General features: G+C 35.2%; 1 protein-coding gene across 1 annotated transcript in view; it reads left to right on the top strand.

Annotated features, from left to right (window-relative positions):
- The window catches only part of VPS35 (VPS35 retromer complex component), a 28,637-nt gene extending 7,800 nt beyond the window's left edge, over positions 1 to 20,837 (top strand). Inside the window, exons 2-17 of the mRNA XM_065925251.1 lie at positions 1,728 to 1,826; positions 3,131 to 3,227; positions 3,949 to 4,072; positions 4,526 to 4,708; positions 6,306 to 6,519; positions 7,520 to 7,603; positions 8,063 to 8,172; positions 9,467 to 9,563; positions 9,669 to 9,817; positions 11,155 to 11,362; positions 11,895 to 12,050; positions 13,991 to 14,113; positions 15,795 to 15,974; positions 16,690 to 16,929; positions 17,400 to 17,543; positions 19,880 to 20,837. Coding sequence (XP_065781323.1) covers positions 1,728 to 1,826; positions 3,131 to 3,227; positions 3,949 to 4,072; positions 4,526 to 4,708; positions 6,306 to 6,519; positions 7,520 to 7,603; positions 8,063 to 8,172; positions 9,467 to 9,563; positions 9,669 to 9,817; positions 11,155 to 11,362; positions 11,895 to 12,050; positions 13,991 to 14,113; positions 15,795 to 15,974; positions 16,690 to 16,929; positions 17,400 to 17,543; positions 19,880 to 20,059 — 2,388 coding nt within the window. The 3' untranslated portion in view covers positions 20,060 to 20,837. The remainder of the gene's footprint in view (positions 1 to 1,727; positions 1,827 to 3,130; positions 3,228 to 3,948; positions 4,073 to 4,525; positions 4,709 to 6,305; positions 6,520 to 7,519; positions 7,604 to 8,062; positions 8,173 to 9,466; positions 9,564 to 9,668; positions 9,818 to 11,154; positions 11,363 to 11,894; positions 12,051 to 13,990; positions 14,114 to 15,794; positions 15,975 to 16,689; positions 16,930 to 17,399; positions 17,544 to 19,879) is intronic.
- Positions 20,838 to 21,194: the final 357 nt, after the last annotated feature.

The raw sequence follows: 21,194 nt of genomic DNA, 5'->3' as shown, positions 1-21,194 counted from the left end.
GAGAGTCGGACACAACTGAAGCGACTTAACATGCATTCATGCATTGGAGAAGGCAATGGCAACCCACTCCAGTGTTCTTGCCTGGAGAATCCCAGGGACTGGGGAGCCTGGTGGGCTGCCGTCTGTGGGGTTGCAGAGAGTCGGACACAACTGAAGCGACTTAGCAGCAGTAGCAGCAGAGCTACTGAGCACACAGGGTTTGAGAGAACAGACTCCAATTTTGGAAGTTCTACTGTGGGTAAAATGGTATCAGACTATCACATGCTACAGAGAAATCATTCATGAAAGGAAGAACCAGTCCATGAGGCAGACTTTATTATTGTCTTATTTTAAGAAATTACCAGAGCCTCCACAACCTTCAGCAACCACCATCCTAACTAGTCAGCAGCCATCAACATCAAAGTAAGACCCTGCACCAGCAAAAATTTGCTGAAGGCTCAGATGATGGTTAGCAGTTTTTAGCAATAAATTATTTTAAAATTAAGTTATTTACATTATTTACTTAAACATAATGCTGTTGCAGACTTAATAGACTATAGTACAGTGTAAATATGTGAAACTGAAAAGTTTATGTGTCTCAGTTTATTGCAATATTTGGTTTTCTGCTGTGGACTGGAACTGAATGTGCAGTATCTCTGAGCTGTGCCCTAATTTCATATCAGTGGAGTCACACAATGTGTGGTCTTCCGAAATGTCTGATTTCTTTTACTTAACATAACCTTTTTGTAGTTCACATAGCATCTATCAATACTTCACTCCTTATGATTGAGTAATATTCCTTATACATATATAACATAATTTATTCATCTGTTAATTCTTTAGTTGCTTTTTATTAAAAACATAATCTAAAACCAGCTTACTCATTCAGACAGAGAACATTTATGAAGCATCCGTTATGTGTCTGGCAATGTGTTGGGTTCCAAGGATGTAAAAATAACTATCATTTATAGTTATAATGTGATGCCTACTGTAGCAAAGGTGTAAACACAGTGTTTATACAACATAAGGGGTGGAGTGGTTAACTCTACTTCACAGGTAGATCAATTCTTCTTGCAAGCAAACTTTTCTGATGGCAAAGAAAAGACTGTATGGATGTATTTTGTCCATTTTAACTGTAGCTGTCTGTATTTGAAATGATAAGGTAGATCCCTTGAGGGAATGTACTCTTTATGGTGTTCTACTACAAGTCACTGTTAACAGTTTTAGCTATTTTATTTCTAAGCTGTTTAGTCCCTCATTATATATTGCTTAAGAGGATATGTGTTCTCATAAACTAGTTCCTTGGTCTTCCTAAGGATAGACTAAGATGAAGATGAAAGGTAGTTTAGGAAAAAAGGAGGCTTTCAGAGATTTGGGTTAGACTGTACTTAACCACCACAGATTGGTTATGTTCTAGGTGGATTTAGAGTGTATTAGCAGAGCATAGGCAGCCATAAACCACCACCTTATATTTCTTTGAAGACAACCTGCCACAGAAATGTTGAGTCAGTTTCTGGGAAGAAATTCCTTTTCTCCTTCAGCAGTCTTATGCTGTTAACTTCAATAACAACACAGCGCTCTGTTCAGTTGTCAGAAATTGATAAATGAGTCTGAGATGTAGAAATGGAAGGAACCTTATATGAAAGCTTTGTAAATGTAGACTATGGCTGGACCTATAAAAATAACAGATTTGCTTGAAGAGAGTTCAAATGCCACATTAATGGGAGATTTTTAAAAAATTTTTTTAGCCTACAACACAGCAGTCACCGCAGGATGAGCAGGAGAAACTCTTGGATGAAGCCATACAGGCTGTGAAGGTCCAGTCATTCCAGATGAAGAGATGCCTGGTAAGAGTGACAATGTGAGAGGCACAGTTGTAGTCTGCGTGTTCCTGGGAATGTTAGGCTATGTTTTCTAAAGCCTGTAGCACTACTGCTCTGGTAAATCTAATATTCAACCTCAGCTCCCTCAGGCACTGTGTGGAGCAATTTCAGTTGATAGCCCTATTGAAATATTTACTTATTTTTATGTTTATGGTGTGAAATTGTCTGTCTTCTCTACCAGAATGTAAGCTCCATGAGGATGGGAGAACCTGCCTTCTGTTTACACATCACTGTATTATCTCCATACCCTATCTGACCTGAATTACTGACCTCATCAGTTTTATACCTCAAACCTTAGGAATACTTGACATATAATCATATAATAGTTGCTTAATAAATATTGGTTGAACAAATGTATTAAAATGCTTTCCATTTGAATTCTTCAGCCTTTCCCCTCTATCTTGAAGGCTTTTATTTCTGTCCTGAACAGACACATTTTTTTTTGCAAGAACTACCTTAAAAACTATACTTAATTTTCATATTCTGAAAGAGTAGATTTTCTGTGTAGAAACTATAGATTCTCTGGAATAAAATTTAAGAAATGAAACCAAATAAGCTGGCACTTAAATTATAAGTTGCTGTGTTGATGATGATGATAATATCTTGCCTTTGTAAAGTGTCTTATTAGAGTTTCTAAAGCTTAGTAATATGTTCTTTTAACCAATTGTATCTATTGTATTGCTTTCCTTGCAAACCAGTTTATAAAAACAAAACTCTTGGAGTGGAGAAAATGGGTGGCATGGAGCTTGCTAGTGCTTGCTTCTCCCTCTTTCTGTGTATGAACAGTGTTTCTGTATCTGAAGGTATTATCTATATTTATGTCTTAAGTGGGGCACATGGACATTGTGAGGAGGAAAGCATTCTTAAAGGAACAGTCATTGCAGACATCTCTGAAGAATGTTTAACCTGTGACCAAGCCATTGTCAGGATAGTAACTTTCTTTCAAAAGAATCAGTATGCCAGTTTTCTTGCTTACAGGTAAAAGATAAATTAATGGAGCTATAGTTTCATAGTTGCTAGGGTTGTAAAGATGTGAGTTATTGCCAGGAAGCTTGTGGTCCTAGATAAATGAGATTTGCAGCCTGGTAAGGAATTATGTTCTCAGTAAAGTGAAGGCAAGGTGAAATTAAACTTGATTTTTATGTGATTAAAATAATTTAGGTGCTGTATACTTTTAAAACTGTGTAATAGATCCTTGATTAAAGTTTGTATAGCCAAGTTAAATGTTTATTTAAGCATTCTCACCAATGCTCTTGGTTTTTCTGTAGGACAAAAACAAGCTTATGGATGCTCTGAAACATGCTTCTAATATGCTTGGTGAACTGCGGACTTCTATGTTATCACCAAAGAGCTACTATGAACTTTGTATCTTTTGAATGTTGAAGAACATTTTGATCAGACTGTTTTCTTGATAAGGCTTATTTTGCTTGTTCCCTAAGTTTTTCGGAAGTTGTATTATTTCTCATTGTCTTAATCAAATAGTACTTCTCCCTGCAAATGTGCTGAGAAAAGTATCAGAAACCCCTTTTTGTGCTTACACTTCTTTATGTGGCTTGTTGTTATATCTCAATTTTCAGACTACTCATGAAGGATATTGAAAGTGTTAAGCAATTGATTTTTTAATGCTAGGATTTTGTCAAGCTGGACTCTGAAATGTAAAGGACATCAATGATTTGCCATTTCAAAACCCTTTAGTAGTCTCACAGGCAATCTTATTTTTATTGTTTTGCTTTACCAGACATCTTTAAAAACCCTTAAAGTCAGGAAAGCCCAGAAGAAATTCTGTCTTTACTTAATTTAAACATGCTTTGTTACATGACTAACACTTAGGAAATTTGCCCAGTATAGGAATCCCCTGGTGGTTTAGTGGTTAGAATTCTGGACTTTCACTGCCATGGCCCAGTTTCAGTCCCTGGTTGAGGAGTTAAGATCCCACAAGCTGTGGGGTATGCCCCCCACCCCCAATAAATAAAGAAAAACCTGCAATTCCAAGAAAAGAAAATTTCCCAATTTAATGAGTCCAACAAGTTGTAGAGTCAACATTCTTAGGTTGACTTAGCTTTAAATCCTTAATGATAGTTAAAAGATATGGCTATTTCTGATGAACTGCACTACTTGGAAGTTTACCTGACAGATGAATTTGCTAAAGGAAGAAAAGTGGCAGATCTCTACGAACTTGTACAGTATGCCGGAAACATTATCCCAAGGCTGTAAGTTATTAGGACTCTGCAGGTTTTTATATCTGCATTTCCCACTTTGTGTTTTATCCTTTAAAATCAGCGGGTTTTTATTTAATTTCTTAACAAATAGAGGTTAACATTTTGATCGTGATTTTTTAAAGCTGTGCAGTATAAATAACTACTATAGTTTATTGAGGGACTTTGAAAATAGAAAAAAATAGACATATTTTGTTTAATTTCTTGACTACTAGAAAAGTTAATATCATGACAATTATGAGCCCTAATGTGTTTAAAGGTGATATTATAAATAAATGGAAGGGTGTCAGTAAGCAGTTACATTTTAAATTAGATGGTATTTTCTTTATTGCATAAGAGAAAACCTGCTTCCTGTCTTGTTTACTTCATGTTTGTATATATTGTGTTTGAATATAGTCAAATTCTTGAGTATTTTATTTCTAATCAAATGTTGTCTCATTCTTCTAGTTATCTGTTGATCACAGTTGGAGTTGTATATGTCAAGTCATTTCCTCAGTCCAGGAAAGATATTCTGAAAGATTTGGTAGAAATGTGCCGTGGTGTGCAACATCCCTTAAGAGGTCTGTTTCTTCGAAATTATCTACTTCAGTGTACCAGAAACATCTTACCTGATGAAGGGGAGCCAACAGAGTAAGTGCTTTTCATTTCTTGATTTAGCTGTAGTATTTTTATTGTTGTTGTTGTAAAACATATAAAAAGTATAGAAAAGTATATAGAAGAAAATAAATATCAGTAATTCTCCTACCCAGAGTCAGCCACTGGTAGCATTTTGTGTATAGATTTCCTTTGAGACGCAGTATATGTGGTGTGATATAAAATGTACTCTTATGAAAATTATGTGTAGATTATTAGAACCTGCTTTTTTAATTTAGCATAATTGAGAGCATTTTTCCATTCCATCAGATATTCTTTGAAAATATGACTTTTTAAATGAGTTACATTTTGAAATTTATATTGTGATAAAATAATGAAGTATATTTAACTTTTTTTATAAGCTAGCCAGTTTTCTTATTGTTTCTTGAATGTCATATCAGTTTTTATAATTTAGCGACTTCTAGTTACCCCAGAGTATAAGTGATTTTAATTATCTGTGCACACAAATTAGATATTAACTCCAAAACAGGGCCGGGGGAGGGGGGTGGTGGGAAGCCATTCAGAGAGAGTTGTCTCTTATGCAACCAATATTCTAGCATCCGAGTCTGTTGTGCTTTTATCCCACAAAGATGGCAGATGGTCTTTATCCAGTTGGATGAACTATTCACATGACAAGTTCCTTTGATTGAGGAACTTAATTCCCTTTTTAAAAAGTTTCCTTATTCGTTTATTTCTAATGTGTATATTTTAGTTGGTTTTACTATATCTGCATCATTTGCTTTTTAAAAGAAAAGCTATAATAAAACTTTAACCATGCATATGACAAAAATTTAAGTGGGGTACAAAAGATAAAAATTTAACAGTGTAGAGAAGATGATGAGGTTATTTGCTGTGTTATGATTTGATTCAGTTTTGAGTGTTTATTTAGTAATCACCAAAAAGTTTTGGAAACTACTATGTTCCCCATCTTAGGAAATGTAAAATTAAGCAAGAAATACTTGGTCTTTTACCTTACAGAGCTTACAAAGCTTATAGTTCAATTGCAAGCATAAAATAGTCAATAATAAAATGAAGAGTTAACAGTGACATTTACAAGTGTCAATTTTTTAAGGCTTTTTGAATTAATGGAATACAATTCCAAGAACAAGTTTATTTGGCCCAGGAAAAGGAGTGGTTAAGTTGCTTCAGTCGTATCGGACTTTTCATGACTCTATGGACCGTAGCCTGCCAGGCTCCTCTGTCCATGGGATTCTCCAGGCAAAAATACTGGAATAGGTTGCCATGCCCTCCTCCAGGGGATCCTCCCAACCCAGGGATCGAACCCACATCTCTTAGATTTTCTGCATTGGCAGGCGGGTTCTTTATCACTAGTACCACCTGGGAAGCCCCAAAAGAAGGGTGGGGAGTGGGGAAGCATTTTGTCCCTTTAAACTTGAACTGTGTCCCCTCCCTGATATTCTTTTCTCTCTTCCTCTTGAAATTGAGCACTAAGACAGTGTAGTTGAAGATGTCTTTCATGAAGCGTTTGGTGTTAAAGAGGTAAGAAGGAAATGCACAAAGAAGAGGAATATTAGTAAATTGTTCCTATGTTTAAATACTGTGTATAAAGATTTTTCCAACTGTTTCTTTGCAGTGAAGAAACAACTGGTGATATCAGTGATTCCATGGATTTTGTCCTACTCAACTTTGCAGAAATGAACAAGCTCTGGGTTCGAATGCAGCATCAGGGACATAGCCGAGATAGAGAAAAAAGAGAACGAGAAAGACAAGAACTGAGAATTTTAGTGGGAACAAATTTGGTGCGCCTTAGTCAGTTGGAAGGAGTAAATGTGGAACGTTACAAACAGGTTTATATCTTTTTACTCCTCATCTTTTCTTATGTCATGAGATATATAAAGTCTGATTTTTTAAATTGAAATATTTTTTAAAATAATATTGCATTGAAAACTGTTGATCAAAGAAGACTTAAGTAAACTAAAAGTTATATTTTGAGTCTGTGTTTGTGAATTGGAAGACTCAGTATTATCATTATCAAGATACCAATTTTCTTTACATTGAGATTTATTTTACTATAGAGTTACTCTAAAGTGACAATAAAGTAATGTGATATTGGTGAAAGGGATAAATACATGTATCATTGGAGAATAAATCAGGAATTAGCAAACCTTTTCTTTAAAGGACCAAATAGTACTTATTTTTTGGTTTTGCAAGCCATATAGTTTGCAGCTGTTAAATTCTGCCAGTGTAGTGCAAAAGCAGCCAGAGATAATGTGGAAACAGTATACAAAAATGGTCATTAAACTAGATTTGCTGATCCCTAGAAGAGATGATCCGGAATAGACTCACGTGTATATAATCAATCACGTATATATAATCAATTATTGTTGATAAGGGTGCAAAGGCAACCTTTTCAGTAAGTGATTCTCTAACTATTGGACATCTGTATGTGAACCAAGCCTCTGAACTGCGACCCATTCTCATACTATGCAGAGAAACTCAAAAAAATTGATCAAAGTCATAAGTGTGAAATTTGCAACTGGAATTTTTAGAAGAAAACACAAAGGAAGTCTTTATAACCTTGGATTAGGTAAGCTTTCTTAGGACACAATAAACACAAACCATAAAAGAAAAAAAACCAATGAAATGGACTTTTACAAAATAGAAACCCAGAATTTTTTAATTTAAACATTCTTCTGTAAAATTTTACAGTTTAGTCTTGAAATGAAGTATGGATCAGGAAAACCTAAAATATGATTTTTAAGTTCATAGTTCAAATATGTTACTGGAGGAGTGACTTAAGATTTTGAAAATAATTCTTTAACTCTTAAAACCTTTCTCTTCTTTCAGATTGTTTTGACTGGCATATTGGAGCAAGTGGTGAATTGCAGAGATGCTTTGGCTCAGGAATATCTCATGGAGTGCATTATTCAGGTAGGTGAGAACATTTCAGGTTTTTAAAGAACTCATTTTGTATTTCATTAATTTTCTTTGTTTTGGGGAAAAAATTCTTGATTGAAGAGAGATTAAGCTTTCCTGAATAAATCCTTTTCTCTTATTAATATAATAACATGGTCTTTGTATTGATGGGTTTTTCTTCCCAAAATGTAGGAAAGAGTAACCTCCAAGTTGTCTAGGTATCATTAGTTTTAGTTTAATTGTAAGTGTACTTTGGTTAACAGAATCTTTCTTTCTGGGGTTATGTTTAGAGAGGCTTGAAAGTGATGTATTTGCACTTGGTTATATAATGTTAAAATGATTTTTTTCTCCCACAAATATGAGTTTTAAATATTAAGTCCAGAATGTAGTGGAAAATGCCTTTACTAATTGATTTTTGCTAGTTGATTTTAGTAATATTATTTAATTATCATTTAATTATCATATAATTTTCAGGTTTTCCCTGATGAATTCCACCTTCAAACTTTGAATCCTTTTCTTCGGGCCTGTGCTGAGTTACACCAAAATGTAAATGTGAAAAACATAATCATTGCTTTAATTGATAGGTAAGAGTTTCCTATATTGAAGGGCAGATGTTCTGACTTTTGAATAATGAATTTAAAACATTTTTGTGAATTCTTTTTTACATCTTTATTAATGATTATGATTTAGTTACATTAGTTCTATAAGTCTGAGTATCTAATAAGTACTTGTCTGGCTTACTCATGAAAGAAGTTTAGCTCTTAATTGAACAGAAGGCATAGAGATAATATGTTTAATCTATGCATTTAATTGGTATTTAAAGACTTTATTCAGGCCCAACAGTTAAATTTTATAAATCCAATTATCACCAAAGAGCAAACCTTGTGTTTTACAATGATGAAAGTTATCTTTCAGAGGGAATCAGTTTGATCTGGAATCTTTAAGTAGACATAAATATAGATGATTAAGAATGTTCAAGTAATCACTCTATTACTGCATTTTTTTAAAGAAGAGTTTTCAAGTACTAAAAACATTAGTAAATCCCCAATGTGTTTAAATTATACTTCTTTAGCCCTTGGTCTTGGTTAAAAGTGTAAAACTTGGCCTTTGATATAGCTTTAATGAGTACCTGCTGGGTGTTTGTACGTAGTATGTGTCCTGCTTGTGAGCATACACTAATTGACATTGTGAAACCAGAAACCCAAGTGAAGATTTATTTCTGCAAATACTTTTATTATGTTTTAAATATCTAAGTTATTAAAGTCAATTTATATAGCTGAATTCTCCAAATTATCAGGTCCATCCTTGGTTTTAAGAATTATAAGTCAATTGTGGATACTCTAAATGGAAGCTCCTAACTGGATTTTCTTATGTTAGGCGTAACACCACTTAACCATTTCTGTTAGTAGTGATTCTTCTGTGCATAACAAAATGTGGGTCCAGTTGTAATCAGGATAAACAGTAATGATAATGGAACAAACATTATTTTGAGTAGTTTAAAATGCAGTAAATAGAAGTTAACTTGACTGCTTTTGGAATTAGTTGTGTCTTAAACTTGACAGTAGTAAAAATACAGTGTCTTAATATTTATCTATATACTTTTTACGTTTTATAACTATGGCTGTTGAATACATTTTGTCATGTTAATACAGTTCTATCCATGTCTACTTAATTAGGCTTCAAAGAATTTGACAGAATTGACCTGTTAAAAATCTGGTGTGTATGGTGTAAAGTAAGAATGCAGTGAAAAAGGCATCATTGGTAAAACTGTTCCATTAAAAATGAATTGAGAGAAAAGCTGAAAGGGTAAAATGTCATCCATGATCCCATGACCCAGATTCCTATATCTTTTTAAATAAAGAGTATTTTCTTTTTTAGATTAGCTTTATTTGCTCACCGTGAAGATGGACCTGGGATCCCAACAGATATTAAACTTTTTGATATATTTTCACAGCAGGTGGCTACAGTAATACAGGTTTGTATGACTTTCTTCCTAAGTTCTAAAAACTTTCATAATTCTCTGCTTATAGTCTTTTAGTAATTGTTTAAAATAAATTCCATGGTTTTCTGAACATTCCAGTCTAGACAGGACATGCCTTCGGAGGATGTTGTATCTTTACAAGTCTCTCTCATTAATCTCGCTATGAAGTGTTATCCTGATCGTGTGGACTATGTTGATAAAGTTCTAGAAACAACAGTGGAGATATTTAATAAGCTCAACCTTGAACAGTAAGTCAAACGTTTTTATAAAAACCTTTGTAAGGCTTTTTTGTCCCAGATTTGTTTTTCTTTCACAATTTTTAAAAAAAAATGTTAGAGTTCATCTTGTTTTTTAAGCATTTGTGAGATTGGCATGCTTGGTACTAACCAGGGCAGAAAGTGGCAGCCAATTGCCTGGTTGTGTACAGTGATCAAGTAGTGACACTCATAGACCATAGGCATCTTTAGGGACCAGTGTCTCCATTCAGACCCCTTTGTATCTAAGAGTGAGTTAGTATTTCCATAAGTAGTTTCCTACAGATGAGTAAATTATGAAAAAATTAGGGATTCATGTATGTATTTAAGATGTGAAAATTATATTGGTTTAAATTTTTTTCTATTTTCAGCTTTGATTTTGATATCAGGCACAGTATGAATATTCTGTTGTGTACTTGTGTCTCCCTCGACTATGCTGTCCTAGACCTGGTGCATCCTCTAGTGGCCGCTTGCACAGTTGTGATCTTACTATCTTTTCCCAGTAGTCCTTTACTGTCCCATCCTCCGCTGCTTCTGAACATGAGTCAAGCTAGGCCCCTCCTTGCCCTATATTATCATTTCATCTCACGTAATCTTTCTGTTTTCCATCTCTCTTCCAGTGGTTTAGTTGTGTCTGGAAGATTTCTTTTTCCTTTTACCGCTTTTTATTCCTTCTTTTTCTTTTTGTCGCTCTTATTTTTTGTGTGAACCAAAAAGGTATTCTAGATCGTAAATAAGTTTTGTATCTATATCTTCCCCACTAAGTGAGTTTTAAAGTAAAATTAGACAGAATAAAGAATTCGAAGTCCCAACCTCTAAAGGTCTTATTAATGCTTGGATATTCCTCAGTCACCCTGAAATGTTCCTAATTTTACCCTGCTTTTCCTTATTCACCAACATCTGATAAAGAAGAAATAATGTATGTATTATGTTCTTGAATTCCTAGTTTTGCATGACTTTCTCGTCCTGAATATACAGTACTTATTGACTGCCTTAGAAACTTAACTACCACTTAAAATACTTCCCTTAGAAATACCACATTCTAGACAGTCTTTTTTAACTCCAGGTATACAACCTGTTCATGAATTGTAGACCAGCATAACTTGTTGTATCTATAGGACTTTAATAGATGAATAAATGTGTGTGTTTAGGTGGACATCTGATAGACCTCTCTCGGAAGTCACTGGGGTATTTTGGGATGGTGTGATTCACTTCACCCATTTCCTTTAATATGTAAATGAAAATTTTCAAATTTTTATGAATCAAGTGCTGTTTGTGTATGTAAGAGGTTAATTTATTCACTAAATTAACTGCTGTTTTTCTTTTGGCAGTATTGCTACCAGTAGTGCAGTTTCAAAGGAGCTCACCAGACTTTTGAAGATTCCTGTTGATACTTACAACAATATTTTAACAGTCTTGAAATTAAAACATTTCCACCCACTCTTTGAGTATTTTGACTATGAGTCCAGAAAGAGCATGAGTTGTTACGTGCTTAGTAATGTTCTAGATTATAATACAGAAATTGTCTCTCAAGACCAGGTAAGAGAATACTGACATGCTGTATATTAAGAAAACAGAGACAATGTAGTTATGGTTTTAGACAATGAGACAGACACATGAGATGGGAGGGGAACGTCATTTACTACTAAAAAATAGTGATACTACTTAGTAGTTATACTACTTTATATACTTTAGTATATATATATACTTTAGTAGTATACTTTATATACTTTAGTGTATATATATATACACTTCAGTAGTTATGCTACTAAAAAATAGTTATAAATAGCTTATTCATTATATAAATGAGAAGATTAGAGATGTATAAAGAAGAAAATATAAAATAGCTATAATCCCATAGGAAGAGAATAACTGCTCTTAATTAACATTTGGTCTGTCTCTTTCTAGACTCTTATGTATATGTACCACCATGCATACACTTTCATACAGAAAAAAGGAATTAAGTTGTTGATACTGTTTTATAACTTTACACAACTAGAAGCACTTTTGTCAGTGGCATTACATGCTGATTGTTTCACCCTAGTCGGTTTCCATGTCTTCCGTATTACAGGTGGATTCCATAATGAATTTGGTATCTACACTGATTCAGGATCAGCCAGATCAACCTGTAGAAGAACCTGACCCCGAGGACTTTGCTGATGAGCAGAGCCTTGTGGGCAGATTCATTCATCTTCTGCGGTCTGAGGACCCTGATCAGCAGTACTTGGTATGAATTAACTCTTCTTATACCCCTTCAACAGCTTCTTGTGAAATCATGTGTAGATGTGTCTCAAATAGTTTAATCCAGCTTGTGGTATTAAAAGGTTTCAAAAGAATTGAAACTGAGTAAGCGATTAACTGGACTTTTACTTTGTGATTAAGTGCATTAATTGTAAACTTCTGGAGCTTATGAAGAACAAGTTGGTTGCTGTAATTTCTTCTGAAGACTTCTTAGGAATTGTAGAAAAGTCTATCTTCCTTTAGTTGGGTATCCATCCAGTAATCATTCCATGTTTATTTTCTTTCTGAACTGTGTATTGCTTTTAGAATTGTTCAGTTGTTTTTCATAATAAACTTTTCAAGTATGAGCAACAACCTTTATATTCAGTTGTGTTTATGTTTCCAAGGTTTGCAAATAGAGGTTGTGTTTGTTTGCCACATTGAAAATATGTGAAGATTTTAAAATTGCCTTTTTCTTAACCCCCTTTGCCTGGCAAAGAACAATCAGATGAGAGTCTCCCTTTCTTTGTCATTAGTCCTTAATAAACCTTTGTGAAATGAATAAAACATGTTGCCTGAGTAGGATATTGGTGACTGATACTGGGTAATTTATAAAAGGTGGCACAGATAGTGACTTAATTATTGTTTGGGCAAAGTAGTTTAACCATTGTTGGATATGTGGGACTGTTAGTCTGTTGTAATGAAGAACACCTTAATTTGAGGATGGGCCCTGACTTCTTGTGTTGACTTTGTCATAGCTGACACTCTTGTACTCTTTCATAACCATTGTGAAAAAGAAGCTGATTTCTGTCTGTAGTGCGATAGTCTTCAACTTGGCTTAGCATCAAGCAGTCTGCACTGCATGTGATCTGTACCTAGTGGCTGGCCTAATTGTTCAAATGTTTTAACTAATTGCCTTATGTTTCTGTCATGTTACATACATGGCCTATGTGGGTTTTCATTTTTCAAGGCAAACCAAAGTAGAAAGTGTGCTTTCCACCTGTGGCCAGTTTTGTTATGCCATGTAAAGAAATACCTTTAAGGTGAGGATCATTAATTTTGACTTTCTCAAGGGGGAATGCATTCTCTTCCTATCCATCTACCATTATCAGAGAAATTTACAAAACTTGAATGTGTCACACACTGTGTCTCCACATAGTCAAAAGTATTTCATGAATTCTTGTGATTTTTCTGAAACAACCAGACATTTGTTTTCTGATGGCTCTTTTAAAGTTTATTATCATTTTCCTTGACTTAAATGGTCTTAATATTTTCCTGAAGAGGCATGATGTACCAGCAATATGCATATTTTTTATATTATAATAGTAGCCAGTATTTTGAGTACATGCCATGTGTTAGTACTGATAACAGTTTACATCTGTTATTTGATCTTGCCAACAACCCTGAGAGTGAAAATTATAGTTAAGAGAAGGTAAATGGTAATTTTCCCAGGATCACACAAATAGTGTTAGGATCTGTGTTTAACTATGTCTATCTTCAAAGCCTGTGCTCTTTATCAACACAGCATACTTTTTACATGTGTGTGTGAAAATATATTTAAATTTGTATTTGCCCCTGGCTAGTTCTGTAAGTTAAGGCAAGTATTACAATCTCTCTGAACTTCAAGCTTTTCCCCATTTGTGAGATGGGCTTCCCTGGTGGTGCAGACAGTAAAGAATCTGCCTGCAACGCAGGAAACGCGGATTTGATCCCTGGGTCAGGAAAATCCCCTGGAGCAGGGAATGGCTACCCCTCCAGTATTCCTGTCTGGAGGATTCCATGGGCAGAGGAGCCTGGCGGGCATCTATCTCTTGGGTGATGGTGATGACTTGGCAAGAAAAGAAATGTAAGAGTATACCGAAAAACGGTAGCAATCATCATGATTAGAGCTCTCATTTAATTTTATAAATAATCAATTAATGGGTTCTGTCTGTTTGTTTTGGTCAGATTTTAAACACAGCACGAAAACATTTTGGAGCTGGTGGAAATCAACGGATTCGCTTCACACTGCCACCTTTGGTATTTGCAGCTTACCAACTGGCTTTTCGCTACAAAGAGAATTCTAAAGTGGTGGGTTTACTTTTAAGTATGTCACTAGTTTTTTCCTGTGTGTGTGTGTATTTTACTTTATTATGATAGAAAATTTCAAACATGTACAAATAGAAAATGGTGTAATAAAATCCCAGTTTCAATAACTCAACTCATTTCTAGTCCTGTGTTAAGTATTACTAATAGTGATGTTGGTAGATTACATACTAGTTGAGGAATCACATTTAAAAAAACACTTAGAAATGAAAGATTCAAATGGTTTAAATTGATGCTGAAGTTTTTCCTTTGTCTAAAGAACACTTGTGAGACATTGATAAGTTTTTCACAGAATCACTGACAATGCTTTAGTTTTTCAAGAATGATTTTATTTTCTTGGAGTCTTCATAAAGTACAAGTTCTGAAGTAAGGCAGTAGTCTCGTTCAGAGGTTGCAGTACATAACAAGTAAGATCTAATATTGGAGAAACATTCTAATAATGGAGAAACGATAATTAATAGAAAAACAAGGTATATTCCGTAGACCCACCAGCATGACATAGCATGCCTTTGACCAGTTTTTATAAGGCCAGCCTGTCATGTAATTCCTTTTTTCCCAATATTTTATGGATACATGTTTGTAAATGTAACAATAAAGAAAGCAACTAGCACATTACTGTCTGCCATAAACTGTGCCAAGGACTATAAACTTGGATTATTGCATTTTTTCCTTGTAAAAGTCTGTGGCTGTTACCCTCTCTTAAAGACGAAAAGAATTGATTGCTTTAACAAGAAATTTGGATGGTCAGACATGAATAAGATATTTAACCTTACTGGTAATTATAATAGTGAACTTATTTAGAAATCAGACTGGTAAAGAAAAAAGAAAAATGTTCAGCAATGGCAATGGTGTGATGAGTATTCATTCTCATCTAGTAATGGTGGGAATGTGAATTAGTGCAGTCTTTCTATATGTAACTACAGCCTTAATAAATCCAATATTTCCACTTCTAAAAATTTATACTAAGGAAAAAATTAGGGACTCAATAATGCTTTATATTTATAGACCATTTGTTATATTACATTTATGTCCAAAAGGAAGTAAAGTAAATTATGCTGTGTCCTTTTTATGGAATATTTTCTAGTGATTAAAATAATTTTAAATAATTTTAATATCATGAGGAAAATCATGATAAAGTAAGTGAAAGAAAAGGAGTTGAGTACAAGTTACATGCAGCACTGAGCCCAATTTAACTCTTCTCAGTAAGTACTTTAAAGCGGAAAACAAAACCGTACCCAAACGATCCTAGTTACATAATATTTGCATAGGAAAAAGAAAGGAAGACATTAACATCAGAATGTAATTAGTGATTATTGCTGGGTGGTAGATTTAGGGATGGTTTTAAAGAATTTTTTAAAAATTCTTTTATGTATTTTCCAAATTTTGTCCAATTTGGAAATATGTTGCTTTTTCTGATAGAAAAAAAAAAAAGCACAACCAAATATATAAAAATTGCAAAGCCAGTGACCTCAAATGTTTGTTTTGAGAAGGCATCCTGCTTGATTTACTTATGGACTCCACAAAAGAGACAATAAGATAGTAGGAAAACTGAACTCAACTTTTACCACTTTTCCTATTTGTTCCATAAAAGTTTTATTTAAAATAAATATTCTTAAGCAAGTTAATATTGAATTTAAGGTAATTTAACTGTTTTTTCTTTTTTTAGGATGACAAATGGGAAAAGAAATGCCAGAAAATTTTTTCGTTTGCTCACCAGACTATCAGTGCTTTGATCAAAGCAGAGTTGGCAGAATTACCCTTGAGACTTTTTCTTCAGGGGGCTCTAGCTGCTGGAGAAATTGGTTTTGAAAATCATGAAACAGTAGCATATGAATTTATGTCCCAGGTGATGATCTGCTCTCTTTCTGGGATGAATCTGTTTGCTCTTTTCAGTCACTTGTTATGTTAATGATGTTAAGTTATGTTATGTTATGTTAACGATGTTAATGATGGTGGTACACAGGGATTTACTCTTAATTTATAAGCAGCCCTTTCCCACCATCTTGATAGGAAATACTATGCTTCTTAATACTGTAGTTTTATTGCCTGGTTTAGAGCAGAAAAATTGATCAGAATTACTGGACACTACTTCCCTGGTGGCCCACACGGTAGAGTCTGCCTGCAGTATGGGACACCTGAGTTTAATCCCTAGAGAAGGAAATGGTAACCCATTCCAGTATTCTTGTCTGAAGAATCCCATGGACGGAGGAGCCTGGTGGGCTACACAGTCTATGGGGCCACAAAGGGTTGGACACGACTCAGTAACTAATCCTTTCATACTTTGAGTGAGCTTGAGGATTTTCAAGTGTGTCATGGTAAAACTTTCAATAGGAAAAAAAAATCCCTTTGTTAATTCAGTTTGGAATCTCTCGATTAAAACTTAAAGCAAGTTTCTTTGTTGCAGCTTGTCAGCATCTTTGTCTTGTGGCTCTCCAAGCAAGGGCACATGTATATTCTAATCTGAACTATTCACAGGATGAGGCTTTGATGGGAAATAACTTTGGAAAATGCTCTAATAGATAAATAGTCTGTAAAGGTCATTTCTGCTTTGTGTGCACCAGGCGTTTTCTCTGTACGAAGATGAAATCAGTGATTCCAAAGCACAGCTGGCTGCCATCACCTTGATCATTGGTACTTTTGAGAGGATGAGGTGCTTCAGTGAAGAAAACCATGAACCCTTGAGGACTCAGTGTGCTCTTGCTGCATCCAAACTTCTGAAGAAACCTGATCAGGGCCGAGCTGTGAGCACCTGTGCACATCTCTTCTGGTCTGGCAGAAACACAGACAGAAATGGAGAGGAGGTAAGATGGGAGGTCATTCCTGACCAGCAGTGTGACAGGAGAGGGGATCATTGATAGGGAACGGCTGCTGTGGCGTTGTGCCTTGGGGTTGAAATAGGTAGAGTGCTTAGAAACCTGACAGGAAATTTCTTTGTTTTGTTAAATGAAATGAACAGTAATGTATAGAGAGTTACATGCTGTGGTGAAGCCTCCACTTTGAGGATTTTGCAGCATAGCAAGTTTGTACCACTTCCTTTTAAAAATATACAAAGTAAATATAAAACATTTAACATAAAAATATATAAAACAATATATTTGTTTTAAAATATTGCTGTATACTTTAAAAAGTGAAGAGGATTTAAATTTGTGTCTTTTTAAAATACGAAAGAGCCATAGTAGTGTGTTTATTTCTTTGTGTGAAATGGGACATTTGTAATTCATTTATCTCTTTAATATTCTCTCTTTAATACTCCTCACTGCCTTTTTTCTAGCTGCATGGAGGCAAAAGGGTAATGGAATGCCTAAAGAAAGCTCTGAAAATAGCAAATCAGTGCATGGACCCCTCTCTACAAGTGCAACTTTTTATAGAAATCCTGAACAGATATATCTATTTTTATGAAAAGGAAAATGATGCGGTAAGTGAATAGTAAATTATTGTTAGTGAAATACTTTATTTTCCTGTTTTTAGGTTTGACACATACAAAAGTTTATCATTCTGATATTTTCTTTTTTTTGTTTATAAGGGTCAGAGTTTGGAGAATCCAGTTAGTTGGTCTCTTTCATTCTCTAAAGTTCTCTGTCTATATGGATGGCATCTAACAGAAGAGCTCACTATGTGCAAGAAAATTCTTATCTCTTTTTCTTATGAACATTTTATAAAAATAGTTCAGTTGCTCAGTCATGTTCAACTCTGCAGCCCCATGGACTGCAGCATGCCAGGCTTCCCTGTCCATCTCCAACTCCTGAAGTTTACTCAAACTCAAGTCCATTGAGTCAGTGATGCCATCCAACCATCTCATCCTCTGTTGTCCTCTTTTCCTCCCACCTTCAATCTTTCCCAACATCAGGGTCTTTTCCAATGAGTCAGTTCTTCGCATCAGGTGACCAAAGTATTGGGAGTTTCAGCTTCAGTATCAGTCCTTGCAGTGAACATTCAGGACCAGTTTCCTTCAGGATGGACTGGTTGTATCTCCTTGCAGTCTAAGGGACTCTCTAGTCTTCTCCAACACCACAGTTCAAAAGCATCAATTCTTTGGCACTCAGCTTTCTTTATAGTCCACAACATCCATACATGACTACTGGAAAAACCATAGGTTTGATTAGACAGACCTTTGTTGACAAAGTAATGTCTCTGCTTTTTTTTTTTTTTTTCATTTATTTTTATTAGTTGGAGGCTAATCACTTTACAGTATTGTAGTGGGTTTTGCCATACATTGACATGAATCAGCCATGGATTAACATGTGTTCCCCATCCCGATCCCCCCTCCCACCTCCCTCCCCATCCCATCCCTCTGGGTCTTCCCAGTGCACCAGCCCTGAGCACTTGTCTCATGCATCCAGCCTGGGCGGGTGATCTGTTTCACCCTTGATAGTATACTTGTTTCAGTGCTATTCTCTCAGAACATCCCACCCTCGCCTTCTCCCACAGAGTCCCAAAGTCTGTTCTGTACATCTGTGTTTCTTTTTCTGTTTTGCATATTGGGTTATCATTACCATCTTTTTAAATTCCATATATATGCATTAGTATACTGTATTGGTCTTTATCTTTCTGGCTTACTTCACTCTGTATAATGGGCTCCAGTTTCATCCATCTCATTAGAACTGATTCAAATGAATTCTTTTTAATGGCTGAGTAATATCCCATTGTGTATATGTACCATAGCTTCCTTATCCATTCATCTGCTGATGGGCATCTAGGTTGCTTCCGTGTCCTGGCTGTTATAAACAGTGCTGCGATGACCATTGGGGTGCACGTGTCTCTTTCAGATCTGGTTTCCTCAGTGTGTATGCCCAGGAGTGGATTGCTGGGTCATATGGCAGTTCTATTTCCAGTTTTTTAAGGAATCTCCACACTGTTCTCCATAGTGGCTGTACTAGTTTGCATTCCCACCAACAGTGTAAGAGGGTTCCCTTTTCTCCACACCCTCTCCAGTATTTATTGCTTGTAGAATGTCTCTGCTTTTTAATATGCTGTCTAGGTTGGTCATAACTTTTCTTTCAAGGAGCAAGCGTCTTTTAATTTCATGGCTGCAGTCACCATCTGCAGTGATTTTGAAGCCCCCAAAAATAAAGTCTGTCACTGTTTCCCATCTGTTTCCCATGAAGTGATGGGACCAGATGCCATGATCTTAGTTTTCTGAATGTTGAGCTTTAAGCCAACTTTTTCACTCCCTTTCACTTTCATCAAGAGGCTCTTTAGTAGTTCTTTTGCTTTCTGCCATAAGGGTGGTGTCATCTGCATATCTGATGTTATTGATATTTCTCCCAACAGTCTTGATTCCAGCTTGTGCTTCTTTCAGCCCAGCATTTCTCATGATGTACTCTGCATATAAGTTAAATAAGCAGGGTGACAATATACAGCCTTGAGGTACTCCTTTCCCGGTTTGGAACCAGTCACTCTTTGTCTAAAAAATAAAAAAGAATTTACAAATGCTGAATAGTATTTACCACAAATATAGAGTAACTCCCAAATAAAGGATTGATCAATATTTATAGGTTAAGTAAATGGCTTTGGTTCTTTTACTGGTTTATGAAGTTCTGTGTTTCCATTAAGTATTTTGTTTGTTGATATTTTAGATGAATAGCCTATAGTTGTCCCTGAAGCCAGGGACCATGTTCTCACATCTCTTTTTTTTCATAATTATTCTGGTAACTTCTAACAGTAACAAAAGCTCTTCAAGATGTTTGTATTAAATTACATTATCTTTTATGGTACATACTTGATTGTGAAATTGTATGTATTCTTTTATAGGTCACTATTCAGGTTTTGAATCAGCTTATCCAAAAGATTCGAGAAGACCTCCCAAATCTTGAATCCAGTGAGGAAACAGAGCAGATTAACAAACATTTCCATAACACACTGGAGCATCTGCGCTTGCGGCGGGAATCGCCAGAATCTGAAGGGCCAATTTATGAGGGTCTAATCCTTTAAAAAGGAGTCAGGCTCACCATCCTCCTTTCCATGCACATCCAGTAAGGGTTTTATTATACTAGGCTTCCCTTCCATAGATTGTGCCTTTCAGAAATGCTGAGGTAGGTTTCCCGTTTCTTACCTGTGGTGTGTTTTACCCAGCACCTCCGGACACTCACCTTCAAGACCTTAATAAAATTATTCACTTCATAAGTGTTCAGGTCTGTCTGCTCATCCTAAGTAGCATGATTGATCTGCTATTTAAAATTCCTGTGATCTGTTTAAAAGAAACAAAAAAAAAGCCAAAAAACCCCCACTTATCTCTGTTACTAATGAAACTCCCCTTCCATTTTTTCTGTTCTGTTTCACTGTTGAGTGTATAATTTCCTTCATTCCTTGGAGTACTAACCTGAAAGTATCTTTGTTCTGAAATTAATTTAGAGGAAAGGAATACTGTATGTGAAATTCAGCTTGGGCTTCTCCCAAAATGCAAGATAAGGCCATGTGTAATATTTTCCCTAAAATTAGAGTATATTAATGCATGTTTGAGGATTTTAAAGCACCATGGTCTAAACCAGAAGCTATATTTTGCATATTTGGACTCAGTCATCCATTAAGAACTTATGTTGTCTTCTGGACATATTTATCAAAATAATTTTGTTCTAAATAGTATAAAATAGAAAATTTGTGATCTATATAATTTATGTATAACCTTCATTGTTGTAAATTTAGGGGGAAATGCATCATACAGTTATGATTTTTTTTCACCAGTGAAACAATAAAGTTACTATTAACAATTTTGGACCTTTTTCCTTTCATACTATTTTTTTTTTAATTTATTTGTTTTTTAACTCAAGGAGAATTGCTTTACAGAATTTTGCTGTTTCTTGTCAAATATAGACATGAATCAGCCATAGGTGTACATATGTCCCCTCCCTCTTGAGTCTCCCTCCCCATCCGACCCCTCTAGGTTGATACAGAGCCCCTGTTTGAGTTCTCTGAGACATACAGCAAATTCCCATTGGCTATCTATTTTGATTCATAAAAGGAACTGGTAGAATGTGTTGGCAGTTTAACGTACATTGTTGTTAAGTTAACCAGTGAGTGGGTGCCAGGTGCATTTTATTTCCTGTATCAGTCAGTCTTCCCCAGCTGT

Source organism: Muntiacus reevesi, chromosome 2 (assembly GCF_963930625.1).
Source record: "Muntiacus reevesi chromosome 2, mMunRee1.1, whole genome shotgun sequence".
NCBI classification, from domain to species: Eukaryota; Metazoa; Chordata; class Mammalia; order Artiodactyla; family Cervidae; genus Muntiacus; species Muntiacus reevesi.
The sequence above is the reverse complement of the archived record's forward strand: the minus strand, read 5'-3'. Positions and strand labels throughout refer to the sequence as shown.